General features: G+C 37.7%; 1 protein-coding gene across 1 annotated transcript; it reads right to left on the bottom strand.

Annotated features, from left to right (window-relative positions):
• Window positions 1–4,855: 4,855 nt before the first annotated feature.
• On the bottom strand, window positions 4,856–15,267 carry LOC113449019 (lipase member M-like). The gene is made up of 9 exons (XM_026719917.2): window positions 15,070–15,267; window positions 14,114–14,207; window positions 13,708–13,906; window positions 12,475–12,584; window positions 10,345–10,481; window positions 8,448–8,594; window positions 7,501–7,572; window positions 6,335–6,400; window positions 4,856–5,089 (listed from the first exon to the last, which is right to left on the bottom strand). Exons 1-9 carry the CDS (start codon window positions 15,265–15,267, stop codon window positions 4,856–4,858), a joined length of 1,257 nt encoding a protein of 418 aa, XP_026575702.2.
• Window positions 15,268–19,707: the final 4,440 nt, after the last annotated feature.

The following is a 19,707-nucleotide window of genomic DNA, read 5'->3' as shown; positions in this document are numbered from 1 at the left end:
GTTCATCCCTCATCAATTCTATTCACTTCTAATCTGTAGAAACCATGTCTTTTTCAGCCTTCTCCAATAACCTGCAGTTTCCAAACAAAGATCCTTCTCCTTTAAACCTCCTGGCAACAATTTAGATTTTGATCCATCTAACTGAGCGCCTGGTTTGGCTGCAATTGCTTGTGTCTGGATATCTCTTTGGGGATAGTGAACTTTAATCTACAAGTTCAAGGTTTTCAATTTGAACTTGTGGATTAAAATACATTTTTGAAAAGAAAACCTTCCCAAAAGGCTTTATCTGTAAGTTTTTACACTGTTTGCATTTTTAATATAATCTTTCATTTCAAAGACCGGAAAATTGTGTATACTATGAGATAATGAGATTATGCTTAGCCAGGAATATTTAGCATGAAGCAGAATATTTAAGATAGTCTAGAATACAAGCTCCATGCCCTCTCACTTACACATGGAACTGAAAATGAATCTATCAATCTTTGAGCCACATGGAATGGTTTAAGAAAGTATCATCACATTACCTTGTTTTTTTATAAAATGTGTATAACTCTGTTCGATAATACCACGTGAATCAAGTTTCAAAACAACATCAATTCAATTGCAGCATTGTGCTTAATTTTGTGTCATACCCCCACTGGGTAGACCCAATCAGGAAATCAATAGGAAGGCTATCTTTATTGAGAATGGCCATAACAATTGACTCTTGAAAGTCTGGTATATAAAGTCTGGATGTCCTTGCTTCTTTTATTCTTGGGTTAAATAGGGAGATGTCTGTTATCAGGACAGTCTAATCTTTCAAAACGCTGTAGCCCCCTTTCCCCGGTCAACAGCTTCTCTATATCTCCATCAGTGTCGTCTTTCTAGATTTGGAAGACACAAGCATTGCATTACACTACGACACAGCTGCAATGATTATTGATTCTAAGAGCTCAACTTACTATATTCATAAATAATTCAGGATTCATAAATGTTTGGCTGTTCAGCTCTTCTAAACTCACACTTTCTTATGTAGCTATCAACATCCGCAATGGTGGAATATCTAGAAAACAATGGAATAATTAGCTTTGGAAAAGGACCTAGAGTCTTGTGACTGACCTCATATCAATTACACCCAATCAAAAGGACTAATCTTCTAGAAACTCCGTTATATATCTTCTTAACTTCATTTTTTTTCATCACATGCATATTTTCATATGGCTGATCATTCTACTAAAGATGTAAAACATTTGTTTTCAATTATCCCAGCATCAGCCATTTTTGCTCCTTCAGTGATAGGATTTCGGTTGAGATTTGTCAGCTTTTAATTCCCAGTAATGCATACACTGTCACTAATAATCTTCCAGAAAACTCCGTAATGATTAATCTTCCTAACTTCATTTTTTTCAACTTTTCTTCCAGGAGAAACTCAAGGTTAACCAATATTATACAATTTTATTTAATTTTTTTAAGTAAAATTGAATCAATCCAATAATTATTAAGAAAGAAAGCTACTGCCTCCAGTGAAGGAACAAAACCAAGCTTCAGGTAATTTATGACTGGAGATGCCTGTTCTTTAAACATCTGTATACTTCTGCTTTCAGTATGGGAAATGTACCGATGCGAATAGAGCAAAAGAGAAAAGGTTTGTGTTATGTCCCTGGAACTCTAGGAGTTCCCACTCAGGTCCGTTCACATTGCGGGGGCGGTTTTCCCCCTCGCTCATTGGTTGGTTCTCCCCAGCAGCCAGCTATAAAAGCAGGCTGCGGGGTCCAACCAGTTGCTGATCGCTGCGAGCCAGTTCCAGGCTTGGCAAGCACGGTCAGTCCTTTATTGCTATAATAAAGTATTTGTTGCACTATGCTCTGGTTCAGCCTCTCATTGCCCAAACTTAACACTGGCGACGAGGATGGGATAGGGGTACCGTTATAACACCCCAGCTCATCGCTGAATACATCTGAGTAATCAGCGAATAAGGAGTCAGTGTCAGAGGTTGAGACAGCATGGACTCCTGTTAACCCTAGGCTGAGATGGGGAAACCAATCGAGCCCCAAGAGTGTGGGGAGATTGCCGTTAACTACCAATAGAGGTAGGTGACCTTTGAAAGCTTTAAAATTGACAAGGAACTTGCCTCTGCCGATTACAGGAATGACCTTCCCCTGGTAGTCCCAATCAGGCTAAAACCGCGTAGAGTCCCATTCGCTATTCGGCCAAAACTAGATGCAGAATTGGATAAACTATTAAAACAAGGGGTCATTGAGCCAACAGATTTCGCCAAATGGGAGACGCCCATTGTCACACCCCTCAAAAAAGACGGTAGCCTGAGAATTTGCTCGGACTACAAGACCACAATTAATAAGTTTTTACAAGTGAGCGCTTACCCAGTGCCCATCATTCAGCATTTATTACACACTTTTGAACCTGGCAGCATTTTTGCCAAATTGGACATGTCTCAAGCGTATCAACAGTTCCCTGTTGACAACCAAACAGCGGAACTCCAGACCATTGTCACCCACAGGGGTGCTTTCCGGTGCAAGCGTCTCCAATTTGGCGTAAGTGTTGCCCCAGGCATTTTTCAATCCCTCATGGAGCGGATTTTGCAGGGCCTCCCTGGTGTAGTACCCTACTTCGACGACATCTTAGTCTCGGCCAGGGACAGACCCCAACTCTTCCAGAGAGTTCGAGCAGTGTTAGAGAGGTTCAGACAGCATGGCCTCAAGTTAAAAAAAGAAAAATGTGCCATTGCCACTAGACAGGTGGACTTTCTGGGTTATAAAATTGACGCCTCAGGCATTCACCCCCTGGAGTCCAAGGTTAAGGCAATTCACGAGGCACCCACTCCAACCTCCAAAACTGAACTGCAGGCCTTCTTGGGGCTATTGAACTTTTACGCGTCCTTCCTGCCCCATTTCATCCTGCCAGTAACGGATTGGCTGAAAGAGCCGTCAGGACCACTAAAGAAGCCCTGACTAGGTTCAGCAAGGATGACTGGCACCACAAACTCTCGCGTTTCCTGATGAGCCAGCACTCAACTCCGTGCTCAGTCACCAATAAGTCCCCAGCAGAGCTCCTGATGGGCAGGCGCCTGAGGACTGTATTGGACAGACTTCACCCACATTACTGCCCTGACTCTCCCCTCGCTTCCACTTCGGGGGTTAGACATTTTATCTTACAGGAACCTGTATTCGCAAGGAACTTCACTGGAGACCCTCTGTGGATCCCGGGCGAGATCGTGGCCATCACCGGACCCAGGTCATATCGAGTCAGACTGGAGGACGGCCGAATATGGAGAAGGCACCTGGACCAGCTGCGAAGGCGTCACAGCACCCTCGTCAGCAGTGACCCAGAATTACAAACCGGAGCAAGGCCTCAGCATCAACCCCACATCAGCATCAATCCCAGTGACCTGCTCACACCAACAGCCGTTCCGGGGAATCCGAACACGGACAGCGGCGTCCAGATGGCTGACCAGTCCGAACCAGTCAACGGGAGCACGTCCCCAGTGACCAGCCCTACGAGTCCTGGGCCAACCCGAACCGAGGGGCGCGTTAGTGACACTCTACCGATTCTGCCTTCCCCTACAGACTCTGAACTGACAGACAACCCACCGGAGCTGCGCCGTTCCGGGCGCCAGCATAAACCTCCTGCCTACCTCAAAGACTATGCGTGTTCGCATCTGGGGGGAAGGGGTGTTATGTCCCTGGAACTCTAGGAGTTCCCACTCAGGTCCGTTCACATTGCGGGGGCGGTTTTCCCCCTCGCTCATTGGTTGGTTCTCCCCAGCAGCCAGCTATAAAAGCAGGCTGTGGGGTCCAACCAGTTGCTGATCGCTGCGAGCCAGTTCCAGGCTTGGCAAGCACGGTCAGTCCTTTATTGCTATAATAAAGTATTTGTTGCACTATGCTCTGGTTCAGCCTCTCATTGCCCAAACTTAACAGTTTGGAATTACGTAATTAAATCTCTCCTTCTTTATGTTATATGTTAGTTATGCCAGAGAATTGTGGATTAGTTCTTTTGAAAGTATTTCACATTGTATAAACGACTGCTTTGCTCTGCTTATTTTGATGGTACATGGTGGGATCCTTGGTGCTCGTTCGCTCTCTACATCCTCTTGACAAATATCTTCTGATTTAATCCAACTGGAAGACCTCCCTATCAATTGAATCCCTTTTATTAAAGTAGTAGCCAAATTTGAACATTAATCAGTTCAATAATGCCAGTCAGGGTAATCAGGTTCGATATGAAATATAAGCTCCCATTATATCAGCTTTAAATTTTAGTCCAGTTTTGTGGGCAGCTTTTCATACGGATGCTTTCTTTATCCTTTGACAATCTCCCAGTTTCCCATGGAAAGTTAGGAGATGCCTAACTCCTGCAGACTTATGGAGAGGCAAAGCATGAGGAATACAAAGAGAAGTTCCATTGGATAAGTAAATACATCCTTACATCATTTGGGAGAGAGACCTTGGCATGTATAGTATGGAATTACTATTGGAAAATTCCTATATTATGGGAATCTTTCTATTAACTACTGACTAGGCCAATGAATGAAGTACAGGTTATGCCAGTGTTCAAATCAGATTTATTTATTTAAGAAAACTTTCAAACCCGCCTAAACACTAAAAGTCTAGGAAGTTACATTATTTATAACTTTAGGATCTACATTAAATTATCTGTAGGAGCTAGACTTAATTCTTCAGTAGGAACGAAATACACAATGGTTCATAAATTGTGGAAGAAGAACCAATTTTGAACACAAATCAGTAGAATAATAAAGACAGTCAACATAAACCCAGGAAACAAAAAATACTTGAGTGTCTGGTACTTTCACATGTACTGTATAAGGAGGACAGTGAAATTTTAATTCCAGGTGGCTTCATACATATTTCTCCATTAGGCCAAGGATGTCCTTGTATGCACGTTGGTGAGCATCAATGCCCCAAATAAAATCCCAGTGAGTCCAATCAGGGAACCCCTTATTATAGACGAGATTAGTTGTTCGAGACCATAATTGTGCTATTTCATTCGGCCGGCAAACCCAATCTTGTCCTCCACTCCAAATAGCAACTGGCACAGTGATGTCTTCTATCCTGTAGAATGGTGGAGTTTTCTGAGGAAAGGAAAATACAGTGAGAAAGTTAGAAATTCTCCTAGAATAAAATTCAATACAAGGGTGGGAATTACGCTAAAGGACTTCTTCCGTACAAGAAGTATCGAGAGGAGCCCAAAGAAATTCTGAATTTGGTTAATGAAATGTCGTAGATACTTTCAGTGCATTCCTTGTTTTGGAAGCATAATTTTAAAAAAATTAAAAAGAGCACAGATATATTTTCTGCCATTTCTGCTTAGTACTCTTTGTTATGTTGTCTCTGATTCAAACCACTTTTTAAATTTTGTATTCTGTACTGTACTAACTGCAGGCTGTATCCATATTGTATTTATATTTTAAAAGTGCTCAAAGTCCTGCAGATAATATAGGAATTCTCCTTAATTTCCCCACGCCTATCTCCACTCTTATGGGCACCCTACCTGTAATGATCACAGAAAAAAATGTGTGAGTTCTCTGTCCTAGACAAAAGATCAGAAAAGCATCAGGGCCAGACAGAGTGACTCCTTGTTTCAAAGCAGGTGATGAACAACCAGGCCCCATCTTCAAACAGCTGTTTAATAAATCACTGTGTTTTGTCCCTTCTTGCTTTAAACATCTATCATCGTCACAGTTCCTAAGAAACCCTCCATCAGGGAGCTGAATGACTACAAGCCATCTGACATCCATAGTCATGAAGACCTTTGAGAGGTTAGTGCTGGTCCACTTTGAAAGTCATCACGGATCTGCTGTTAGGCCCAATGCAGTTTGTCTACTGAGCAAATTGGTCAACAGATGATGCTGTCAATATGTTCTTGAATCTCCGGGGACCTGCTCATTGAAGTTTTTAAGGACTTCAATGCCATCATTCCAGAAATTCTTCACTACTTTAAAATGAACTGAGTCCTCAAAAAATGACCAAGGGACAGGTCCCCAGGGATTCAAGATCATATTGACAGCAGGTGTAATGTTCTCCCCATATCTTTCCATTTCTATCCCAACTACTTTCCTGAAAACACATGTATATTGCTTTCCAATAAACAGAATTTTTTTACTTGTTGGGATTTTCCAAAGCAATGGGAAGTTTTCAAATCAAAGATACTTTCAATTAGTTATGCTTTATTTTTAGTTACCCAGGATAAAGGTATTTTATGGAATAATCTGATAGTTTGGCAGAAAACAATCATTATATTATGAGTTTTAGGAATCAACTGTTCATTATTTGTCTTCTTTCCCATGGAAAAATGCAACAAATCCAGCACAACCAACCTGGTGATAAATATCTATGTTCTTCAAGCCATAGTCAAAATATCTGAGAAGCCCACTTTTCATAACCTAGAATAAGAAAGAAAACACAACAGAGACATAAGTAGAAAACATAAGTATGTTAAAATAATGATAATTATTAAAAACAATGATAATTCTAAAGACCAGAAGGATGCAGAACGTCCTCCAATCATATTTTGTTACCATCTAAGGGGAGTTAATTCCAATGAGAAGACATTGAGACAATTCACAGATTCTATTATTTCCATGAAGTTAAAGCATAAATGTTTTGTTTATGTTATAAATGGTGTGCATTTTTTCATAAATCCTAAATCTTACAAATCAATTCATAATTTTGACTTTCCTAACTACAAAATGGCTAATGAAAAATTCAAGTTTTCACTCCAAAGCATTTTGGAATGGCTGACCCAGAACTTTATACACAATTATTCACACCTAATATTTAGCCTTGATGTTTGATAGGTATTAGGCATGCAGAATATTTTCTCCCTTAAAAGACATTTCTGAAGTTTTATTTTAAAACCATTTCCAAGTAGTTATGAGAAAACCATATTTGTATGTGCATTCATGGACATCTCTGGGGTAGATGGGTGAGTCAAAAAGGTTAAACCTCTGTCCCGTTTTTTCCATACATCACTGGCCAAGGCCAGTGCAGTTACCTTCTCCCCATCTATCTTTAATACTCAAGATAACTTAAAAATTAGTATGGCATCTAGGTATCTAAAAAACCTCATTCACCTTTGGATAGACATAATGTGTTTATTAATTAGCATATGGCATACTATACATGGACTAGCAATATATACGTATTAACATTTCACTTAGATTAGTAAAACAATGAAATATAAATGATAAAAATATCTATGTTCAAGTTTTCTTTTCTTAACAGCCTTTTAGAAGAAGGACTGAGATGTGCAATAATTTTGAAAGGCGTTTTCCATCATTAAGCAAATGTTGTCTTCTGTTAAGAATTTGCTGAATTGATTTAATCAGCAGTTCTCCTAATTATTTACTTATCTGGTTTTTGTCTTATTCTTATTGTGGTTCTCAACAGACTACTGTATGATTATTTTTACCTGACCACGGGGATGTTTTTATTAAAAGATGAGAACTTGTTTGTTGAATTCAATCATCAAAATGAGTCTTACCTGGCCCAAGTGGATTATGTGTTTCACCGAAGTATAATCTGGAAAATGTGAGATATACACATCAGAACGGCTCTAGAAATGGTAAAGAAAAGACTGTTTAGAAGTGTTTTATATTTCAAAAGGCTTCTGTGAACTGTACTGTGTAAAAGATGAGAAGCATCTAAAGCTAATTTTGAGTGAATCACTCACTAATTTCATGTGAAGGAAGGGAGGGAGGGAGGGAGGGAGGGAGGAAGGAAGGAAGGGAGGGAGGGAGGGAGGGAGGGAGGGAGGGAGGGAAGGAATAGATATCCAAATGAAATATGAAGATAGTGTTAAATTATCATTAATAATCCAGAAAATTTCTGGATTATTTATCTTTTAGTGACAGAAAGAGCATTGAAACAGCGTTACACAGCACACTAAAGGACAATAAGCATCATTGGCATTATTTTTTAATTTTGTTTTCATCCAGAGACTCAGATCATAGAAATACTTGCAAATGTATATCTGTATTGTGGAGAATCTGAATCCAAAGCTCCACACATTCACATACCCTTGCATCCTTTCCCAATGCAAATTGAGATTCCAAGCTAGGACTGAATTAATAGAAACAGAGAATTGTGAAACTGAAACAGATCACAAAGGTGCCCTTTATTAAAGACTGAAGGCATGTTCCATGTGATGCTGCCCAAGAACTACAATCTCCATATATTTTCATTCCTTCCAACCATGGTTCACAAGCCTATTAAGCCTTGGCCAGTCCAACTTGGATACAGTTGTCAAACCTCCTGCAACATTTCTGCCAGCATCCCTCATTTAGGTCACATGGGAACTTTTTTTAGGAAATGTATTTTGTTCTGCAAACTCTTTATCCTGGACTATTTCACTCTTTAACTATATAAGTGTGGGGGCATCCTAGAAAAAGCTTCATTTTGTTAACATTTTGAAAAACTTCACTTAAATACCTTATTTAAATTCTTCAGATTAAATCCACTAATTAGAGAAAGTGCTTGTCTGCAGAGTTCATCAGTCAGTTCTTGGCCACATTGTTGGGTCAGAGCTGCTCTCTTGCTTCGACTCAGCAGGGCAAATTCCTTCTGCCCGAATATGAACTGCAAAACCAAGGAATCCTTTTTCCTGTGAATCTTTCCAATGGATTTCTTAAACAAACTGGCAAAATAAGAATCTTAATATTCTAAAATCCTTACATTAAGAAAAGAAAAAAAAGCTCCAGGCTAAATTTTTATATTTTTGAGATTCTTCCCATTTCAATTATATTTTCCAATTTTCAGATGTGTAAAAGAACTTAGTCTTGCTCTTTAGTTTCTTTTTTTTTTCTTTTTTAATGAATTTTCTATAAAATATACTGGTAGAAAATATACAAAATACCAATTTTCTATATTTTAGAAGAGTAAACTCACCTCCTGGGTGAAGGCAAAAGGAAAGAATGGCTGGGTGGACTGAACATTAATACTTGAACCACTATAAGTCCATGTATTTGCCATATGCTAAATAAATAAAATCTCCTTACAAAGTCTTGAATTCATATCCCAAAAGATTCCAGCATAAGAATCTCCCACTGGCAATTCCAGTGGTTTCTGTTGTTCCTTAAGCTCAATTTTGACTTGGAGAACTCCCTACAGTTTTCCTGGCAGGATTTTGCAAGTGGTTCACCATCGCCTCCTTTCCAGGATTGAGAAAGAGGGACTGGCCCAAGGTTATCAGCTGTCTTTGAGCATGAGGTACGACTACAACACGTGTCTCTCAGTTTCTAGCTTAATGCCTTAACCGCCTATCAAACTGGCATTCTGAAGCAGAGGTGGCATTCAGCAAGTTCTGACCAGTTCTGGAGAACCAGTAGTGGAAATTTTGAGTAGTTCGGAGAACCGGCAAATCCCACCTCTGACTGGAGATTTTACAGTTTCCTTCCCCTGCCAAGCCCACCAAGCCACGCACACAGAACTGGTAGTAAAAAAAAAATTGAATCCCACCAGGCAAAATAAGAAGCGGATGGCAACTAATCAAGGAGAGAACGAACCTAGAGCTGAAGAGAAATTTCCTGACAGTTAGAACAATTAAGCAGTGGAACAACTTGCATTCAGAAGTTGTGGGTGTTCCAACACTAGAAGTTTTAAAGAAGAGATTGGACAAAATTTGTCTGGAATGGGACGGGGGTTTCCTGCTTGAGATGAGGGTGGGTCCTTTCCAATTCTATTATTCTGTTATTCTAATTCTAGTTCCACACATTAAAATGCACATTTTGGGACAAGGCTGTAAACAAATGGGTACTTGCTATTCTAGATCAAACCATGCCAATCATTATATAATTCAATCAAATAAATTCTTGCTTCTTTCTTTGTTTGAATTATATCCCACCTTTCCTGCTTCCATATTTCCCAACAAGATGAAATCAACAAGTAAGTCTGCATGGCTGAGGATAGACACAGTGCAGTGATTCACTTAACAATTGTGGCAAGAAAGGTCTTAAAATGGGACAAAACTCATTTAACTACTGTCTTGCTTAGCAACCAAAACTTTGAGATCAATTGTGGTCATAAGTTGAGGACTAACTGTATTGTATTAAAATTTAAGACAGAGTTAAACTACACTTGTAAAACAACCTAACTAGCATCTAATAACTGAGATCCAGAATACAACCTATATGAAATTATAATGTAAACACTAAAATTATATTAAATTTAAATTATATTTAAAGTACAACAGTGGAAGTTTATCTAAAACTATTAATATCTGCAAAGTGGTAAGCACTCGCTTTACTGCTCTGGAAAGTCTATCCTAACCTTAAGTCCCTAGTGAAGATTTCCAAGGCTTTGCTGATACAGTCAACTTTAATTCACATACCTTGATTAATACTTCTGGCAAACGTAGTATTTGTATTATGGGACTTATGGCTTTCTGGAATGTGTATGCAGGACCCAAGGCAAAAAACATTTTTATTTTCTCAGCCAAGTGTGGGAGGACAGAAAATCCAACAAAAGCTGTGAACACAAAACATTTTAGCACCTTTTTAAATGCAGAGGAAAGTAATTGTGTATTTACAGGCAAAAGTGGAATGTATGTAGACTTCATAGGATCACCTCATGCAATATGTAAAAGTCAACAATTAGGTTTTTTAAAAGTCCTTTATGGTTGACACCATCAGCTACCTAGGTTGATGTCAATAAACTTTATAATTCCTTGTCTTGAGTTATGAACTGACCATTGCTTATATTTTTAATTGTTCTTACAGGGAGCACAGGGTAGTTCTAACTTGACAATAATTCTATGAGCTGGGCTGAAAGATAATGGCCAATATTATTCACTGAACTTTATATTCTCCTAAATGAAGGAGAAAATATGGCATTGATTATGGCAAGCAAAACATCTCCCTGCCTGGATTTCTTTCCTATGGAATTAGGAAATCATAAATTATGCAGGCTCCCCCATGAGAATACTTAGAAAGTCAAGGAATATTGGTAAACCTGGGAAAAGATACCAGAAGATGAGCATAGACTCTGGAAAGCAAGGCCAATATAAGATAAATCCATAAAATTAACTTTCTTGAAAGTAACTATGTCCATAAAATGCTTTCTTTGTTATTTCACACCATTGTTTTCATCAATTGTATCGCCTCATGGAAAGTTCTTATGTCTGACCTTGAATATAGAATAGAATATATAGAATAGAATATATGTTTAACTCATTCATATATAATATGAATCATTGATATATTACTCCTTCTACCCTCATTTCAGGAATTCATCTCAGGACTCAATGAGGGTAGGGAAAGAGACTTCCACTTTTCCTTCTGAGTTTGATGTCATCAGAAGTGTGACATGGGCTAAAAAGGGATTCCAGCTGACTTTCATAAAAAATAATTTTCTAACTGCTGAGAGATACTGTGGGATTAGCAAGCTTGAACTAAAAACGGTATTGGCTAGGCAAAGACATAGTCATCATGAGTTATCTGGAGAGAGAAAAATCAGGGAAGATGAAAGAAGGAAAATATGAAGCAAATAAAACCTATCAACTAGAGTTTGGATCTTTTCTCAAGGTGTGGGGTTGACTTTTACATTCTAGGCTCTAGAGCCATGATGGTGGCACACAGTGCCCTCTCAGTGGGCATGCACACTGTAGTGTATGTAAATAGAGTTTTCTAGGGCAATGTTCCTATTGGTTGACAAAAGCAATGATACGATTGGCTAGTAACGTTAATATCTGATTGGCTGCAAATAGCGGCGAGAAATTTAACTAAATGTCATTGGTTGTGAGCCATGGACAGTCGCTATAAAAAGGGCTGCTGCGGTTCAACTACAGTTGAAGTTACTTGTACTATTAAAGAGCTGAATTCAACTCTGGTCTGCGAGTCTCTTCATTAGCAAACAGAACACACACCATCACCACCTGCTCTTCTGGTTTCTGGCATGCCAGCCAGCTTGTCTTTGTGGCGCCGGAATACCAAAAAACGGCCTGGAAAGTGGCCTGAAAGCAGCCCGGAAAACGAGCCGGAAATGCCCACAAAACAGGCTCTTTTTCAGGCTGTTTCCCCGGCTGGTTTCAGGCTGGTTCCCAGGCCACTTGCAGGCCATTTTTCAGGCTGTTTTTGGACCAGAAAAAGGCCTGAAAAATGGCAAAAAGCAGGTCATTTTCCAGGCCGTTTCCCAGGGTGCATGCATGCACATTCCGGTTTGGGCATTCAGTGCCGAAAATGTTCGCCATCACTGCTCTAGAGTGTAAAACTCTAGACAGCTCAGGATGGGGGAAATGCACATATTTGATATTGACAGTTAAATCATTTGGTCATTGCTAAGATAGCACCTCCTTTTTCAAGCAGCCAGAAGAAATTTCAACACTGACTCAATAACTCTGACACCAATTTGGGGGGTAGGATATATCTGGCAGCAAGTTTTTCTCTGGAATTGGTTAGTGATTTTACAGACACCGAAAGCAGGGAAACCTTCCCATAAAAGGGTTGGCAAATCATCAACCTACCTATTAAAGATCCCACAGCATGACCAGCATAAAAAATTTTCTGCTGTCCGGTTTTCTGTAGAATAAACTCTGTCATGGCACTAAGATCATAGATGCCTATTTCATGGAAACTGCAAATGTAAAGAATGCCATGTAAAATATAAGTTGTGTTGTGTACTAATCAACTCAGAATTCTCCTGTGAGGCACAGACTCGATGTATATTACTTTGGACACATTATGCAAAGAACTGGAAAGTCTTTAATTTTGGGAAAGTTAGGGAAGAAGCAAAAGAAAAGCAATTACAGCAGCAATTGGTGAGTATTGGGACACTTGAATGACCAGATTAAACACAGATCATCTTGGAGAAAAGCTATCTATCAATGCATCCAATCATGTGCTCTGGTTTTCCCCCTTGCAAATCATTAACAAGTATATTTAACCAATAGAATATGCAAACAACAAATTGATCTGGATGAAGAGAAAATAAAAATGCTTTCTAGGACAGCAAATTGCTAACTGCAACAAAACAAGCTTGAATAAAACTGTAAATTAGCAATCACAATAATATGTAATTGAATGTAAGAAGAGATACAGGCTTCCTTGACTCTTGTTCCTCCTTAACCATGATTAATCCATTGTTAAGGAAGAGATGAATGAAGAACTTTTGGGCTGAATGGCCATGATCTAGTTTTCTATACCATACCGTTCAGGCCTAAAGTTTGTCACTGCTTCATTGATGCCAGCCATGGAAACAATCAAGAGTATATTGAAGATTACAAATACTTGTTTCTTGATGGCTAAAGCAGCAGTTAAGGTCTCTACATAAAATTATCCCTTAGAATCACCAAATCTGCTCAGTTTCAAAGATGCATTTCCTGGAACTATTGATTCAGAAGATGGCAATCATCCAGAACATTACTAATGGTTCTATATTGAACAAGCTTTTTGGCTGGGGTATGGTGATGATACAGTTAATATCACCTTCTCTAACACTAGCAAATGGATGAGATCTATGTCCAGCCCATCCTGAATTTGGTCAACTCTTATCTACCATCTATTTGCTTTGACTGTCAGAGTAATTCATATTTTCTTAGAGAGCTTTAGCATGCAATAAGCCTATAATCATTTGTACTGCCTGAATTCCTGGTTATTTGCAATGGACATTCTTGAACTGACCTTTGAATTGATTAATTGGTTGAATAATCAATTGACTGATAACCAGCTGGAGTAAGTGCTACATTTTAAATACTAACCTGAAATTCCAAAATTCTGTTTCATTAACCGAAAGGTGCGTGTGTCCTCTAGACCAAGAGTTTCCTCTATAATTTCCAATCCATACATCATATCCAGCATCTGCTAGTATGAAGCCCAGGCTCTGGTGGGGCAAATTTGATATCCACACACTACCTTCCATAACTAGTGCATGCATTAATAATATAGCAGACTTATTGCCTGAAAAAGAAAGAACTTCTTACATGAGATTCTTAATAATAAGGTTCATAGAATCAGAATGGCATAAAACTGTTGGATGGGAAGTGACATTTCAATACTGTTTTTCTTCAAGGAACACATGAAGAGGGGTTGATGTGAGCAAACACCACTGCTCTGTTTCCCAAAAAGTACCCAGACCCTTAATGTTTGTTTCTGCTTTATTTTTACCTCCCGGAATTCTGTTCACATTTAGGTAATAGCCATCTTCTGTAACGATATCGTATTCTTCACAATAATATCCCCAATATCTGATTCTTTCACTCTGCAAAGGTTGAAAGACAAAGTTATAATGTAGAATGGATTGTGGTACAATGAACATATGTTGGCCAACCCAAAAATTATCTAGGAAATGATTACTACAAGAAAATATTTAAATCATGGCTGAATTATTGAAGATTTTTTTTAAAAAAAATTCAGATATTATTGAGTCAAAATTAATGTCAGGTGATTATATGGATATATTGAGTTTTCTTGTCAACATTTGGAATGTCCATGGTCTGGGATAAAAAAGTCAAGATGATGGCCTGTGATCAGGCTATGTTTTTGCATAGCAGAGCTTTGAACCACTGTTGTGACTGCCATCTTGGCTTTTTTTGGCCATACTCAAATATGGCAGCAATTAAGAAGAAATTCGGCATTGCCTCCTTCTGAGATGCTTTGTGACTTCTTAGTCTGCATAGTAATCTGCCTTCCCAACCTGAATTAACTTCAAGGCCCAGGAACATTCAAGTGTTGCCAGCTCCTCAGACAATAAGAGTATGCTTAACCAAGAATATTTAACATGAAGCAGAATACTTAAGATGATCTGGAATGCAAGCTTCTAGTCATCTTACTTACAGGTGGAACTAAAAATGAAAATTTCAACCTTTAAACTGCATCGAATAGGTTAAAAATGGATTGTCACACTTCCTTGTTTATTTGATAAAATATTGATTTGGCTTGCTAATATGTTGTGATCAAATGTCAAGAAGAAGAGCATTCCATAGGGCAGAGGCTGCCATAGAAAAGACCTACTTTTTAGTTCCCATAAGTTGATAATGTTTAAGAGAAGGGAGTAGGAGCAGGCCAATCCTGTCTAACATAGTTGGATGGGTACAGATTACAATTCTAAGAGTTCAACTTACTATATTCATAAATGATTCAGGATTCATAAAAGTTTTGCCATTCACTTCTTCTGAACTCAAATTTCCTTGGGTAGCTGTCATAGCAATCAGCATCCACATGGTGAAACATCTATAAAACAATGGAGTAATTACCAGTGGAAAAGGACATATGTTTTTCTGAAATATATATTCGTACCAGATATACCTAATAAAAAGCATTATGTAAAAATGCTAAATGAGAAAGTTGGTTAACTACAGATATTTCTGCTGGGACAATAAAAGGTTAGCCTTTGAAGCAGTCATGTAGGAATTCCAAAGGACATCACTACTTTAATAGTTTGAGCTGAGTGCTTCAGATCAGCGAAGCTCTGAAAAGTGCTCCTTTTAAATTCTTTAAGTCCTGTAATCTTTACAGCCCTGATATATATCTGTTAAGTAGATTTATGTGTAGTCACACAATCATAAAATGTAATGAGAGAGCCAGTTTGGTCTAGAAAGCGAAAGATTGTGAGTTCAAGTCCGACCTTAGCCATGTAAGCCAGCTTGGGTGATTTGGGGCAAGTTACTCTCTCTCTCAGCCCAACCCACTTCACAGGGCTGTTACTGTGGGGAAAACAGGAGGAGAAAGGTGTGTTGGATGTGTTCTCTGACTTGAATTATTTGTAAAAATAACAAAGCAGAAAATAAATAGATGATAGACTGATAGATGGATGGATGGATGGATGGATAGATGATAGATAGATGAATAAATGTAAAACAATCATCCATTTTAGTATAGACATGACTTTAAATATAAACCAGTTAAGATGTTGCAGCAGGCTGGGTGGGTAGGGGGACAAAAGAAAGAAACAAATGAAGTCAGCTGAAAAAAAATATATAATTAAGTATACATCAAAGAAGCTAAATTTGGAAGATGAAGAAAAAATCTTAATGTAAATGTAATAATGACTATAGCCTGGAAATAGACTAGATATTTTTTACTATAGAATCTTCTGCAATAATTTTATATATAGAAAATCATATGCATGTACAGTGTAAGACCTGAAATAGATTTCGTAAAAGTAATCTGAGAGAGGAAACTTTTCAGATAACACATCACTCCATGGACTCCCCAAGGTTATTAATTCCATAAACCGAACCCTAAATGGCCTTCTTACTCATTTTATTCAAAAGATAGAAGATTTCTTCTTCTCGATGCCAGGAGGAACCCAAGTCATTTTGTTCTGAGAACTGCTCCCAGGTTCAGTCTCCTTCATGTCGGAGTCTCTGGGCAAATTCCAAAGACCCAAACATTGTGATATGTCTCTGAGCATATAAAGTTCAAGAAAACTCAAACCAAATCTTTGTATTATAGGACATAATGACTCAAATACCACTTGCAGATAAAAAGATAAAAAACAAGATTATTATAATTAAAGACTGGAGGTGCCTGTCTTTAAACCATTATATACTTCTGTTTTCAATATGCAAATAGTGCTTCAGGAAAAAGCTTGGCACTATATCATTAGATCTCTCTTTCTTCATGTGTTGACTAATATTTCTGGATTAAATTTCATTTTCAAAACAGCTACTTTGTTCTGCTTATTTTGATGGCGTAATTATATATATTCTAGTTCATTTAATCAGGTGGTTAAGGCACCAGGCTAAAAGCTGGGATTCTGTAAGTTCTAATCCTGCCTACTGCATGAAAACCAGCTGGATTACCTTGAGTCAGTCCAGGACTGTTGTTGTGGAGGCGATAAGAGGAAAAAGTATTATGTTTGCCACCTTGAGTTATTTATTTAACAAGAGCAATAATAAAGTAAACTGATAAACAGTAATAAAGGTGGGATTTTAAAAAATAAATAAAAATAAAATTTAAAATATATCTTAGCTGGTATTATGATTTTAGTTTTTCAAAATAGCTCTAAAACATAAATACATAGACCCGAGACTGATAGAAGGAGGGAGGGAGAGAGGAAGGAAGAAAGGGAAGAAGGAAGGAAGGATTACCACATAAATTCTTAATATTGTGCTGTATAGGCATTCAAATTAATTTCCCACTCTAACTAAAAGCTACTTCCCTGCTAAAAAAGAAATCATATAGGCACAAGTTCTAGCTTTACCTCAGCATCAATCAAATACTTTTGGTCAAAAAATGTAACAATTACTCAAATGTTACAGTATCAGCAAAGGTGATCACTTATATTTTATCATATCTGTCTTTGACCTAAAGAGCATTTAGACCTAAACTGTCAAAGTGTATTTTGGTATTTTCCAAAGAGAATCATTTTCTTGAACAAAAAATGTTAGACATAATTATATATTGTGCTCCATTGAGATGTAGTTGTAGAGAGATATCTGTTTCTTTATACATTATTTCTTCAAATGTGAAATAAAACAGAGAAAAATTACCTGTGTGTGATTTTAAATGACTTTTTTCTTAGAAATTAGTGGCAAACTTATCATATCTATATGTGTCTCATTTAATTTTTAAATTAATATTTAATGTTATTAAAGTCAAAACATTTTGCTACAGAAATAATTCTCTTTTATGAATATGGATTAAAGTTAAACTGGGAAAGATGGAGAGGGAGGGGGAAAAGGAGGAACTCCATGAGATAAATATCAGTAATTAAATAAAATCCCCCCACAAACATTCATCCAGCAGCCATAGATCCAAACTTTAATCCATTAGACATGTTTAGATATATGTGGGAATCCCCCCCTCGAAGAATGAAATATTTGGGGGAATATTAAAAGGCAGAATATTGTATTTCCCCAAAGGAAAAATGGAGAAACATGCTCTTAAAAAAGAGAAGGCAGACTCAGTCTTTCTTAATAGCTCCCAGAAGATATTTTGTGTCATTAAGAAAGATTGAGTCAGCCTATTCACAAAACAAAAGAATTTCGCCTCCAAGAATGGGATTAAAATTTACATTCTCCTCCACGCAAATTCTAAGAACAGGACATGAGTCTTTAAGTTGAGGACATAATAGGATTAACCTGTTTGGCAAAAGTCACAAGCCCCTTCACTGTACAACCCCCCAGAACAGTTCAAACTTCAAAGTCACAGAAACCTAGAAAGATCCATCCACCTATTCAGCCATTTGGTCAGCTATCTCAGAACCACACGCTCCTGGTGGTTCTGCTTTATCAAAAAAAGGAACCTGTTTCCAGTCAGCCTTCATGTTATTTCCAGCGTCTTTCTCCCAGCTTGGAACTGAACCAGGTGGATTTTCCTTCCAACATGCGAAAATTCCATTTCATCAATAATCTTTTTGAAAAACATGTTTTGATTGACGCAAAGACAGAACTTACATTAATGTTGCTTTCTTTTCTTTTACTCTTCCCATTTCAAACCCAGCACACAATAATATTCCTGATGAGATATAGACCAGTTATCAATGTCCTCTCCTAAACGGTACGTTTCTTCTCACACACAAGCCTGGAAACCTCCCTTTATAAACTGTACACACCTGCCAGCTGTAGCAACCTGCTGGGTGTAGCAGATGTTTGATCATATTTACACCCAATTGGCTGGTGTCTTCTGGCTCAATCCAGTAGGAAGACTTCCCTATTAAAAATGGGTTCCTTTTATTATATAGAAACATAGGGTGAGAAAAACTGCACTTTCTGTTTTGCCCCTCACTAGTATGAGCCACTCCATGTTTACTGAGAACAGCAATCAATGATGTCTCCTCATTCAATACAATCCAATTAAGATACAAGTAGTCTTTTGGATTCTTCTAATAATGCTTTAAATTGTACTGTGGTTAATTTAATACCTGAATTTGTAACAATTGAATTAACTTTCATTATTTCTTAGCTTTTTAAGTTGATTTGCTTTGAATGTTTCCTTGAGCACTCTTCAATTTTATTTTATCCAAGGATCAAAGGAATAAATTTGGACACATAGGGAAAGTGGTCTGTTTTGGTGTTAGTGCCAGTTGAGTAATCAAAGAAAGATAATTTCTGATTGGTCATATGGGTTCTCATTCAGTGGAATGATTCCTACAGTTTTACAAGGGAATTAGAATATTTGCTTTGGGGGCAAATGTGTATCCAAACAGTTAGTACTTTTGGTTAGTACTGTTAAAATAACAAGAATCTTTCAATATAAATTTAAAGAATTACTTTTAAGCTTGGTGTTCTACATCATACTTCATCTGATACAGCTCTCTTCACATGCATTGTACTACACATCTATTTTACTGCACAACTCATGACCTATTGGATCATGTTTCAGAGATATTTACTTAGCTATCTCTTGCAAACACCCCTATAATTCCCCCCTAATGCTTATTCCACCTCCTTTGCATCCTTTGCATACAATAAAATATATTGTCCAAAGCATGTGAGAATAACTTGTTTGGAAATGTTGATATAGGACAGCAGTACATAAATTACAATTCTTTACCTTCTGTAATTAAGTCTGTTAAGCAAATAAATACTGCAATATAGTAAAAATGGGATGTCTCTGTTAATCATCAGAAGTAGAGAATATGATGTAATTTTGGCTATGTGTCAGCTAATGATAAGCAGGAAGCTATAACTCTTGTCCCAAAGGTGTTTTTTCAAGAGGCAACTGAACTTTGTTGTTATTCTTTGAAGTTTTTTTTGCTTTTCATCCAAGAAGTTTCTTCAGCTCTGAGCAAAACATCTTCAAAGAAAAACAAG

This window comes from Pseudonaja textilis, chromosome 4 (assembly GCF_049901715.1).
Source record: "Pseudonaja textilis isolate UNSWEBS1 chromosome 4, rPseTex1.2, whole genome shotgun sequence".
Taxonomy (NCBI): domain Eukaryota; kingdom Metazoa; phylum Chordata; class Lepidosauria; order Squamata; family Elapidae; genus Pseudonaja; species Pseudonaja textilis.
The sequence above is the reverse complement of the archived record's forward strand: the minus strand, read 5'-3'. Positions and strand labels throughout refer to the sequence as shown.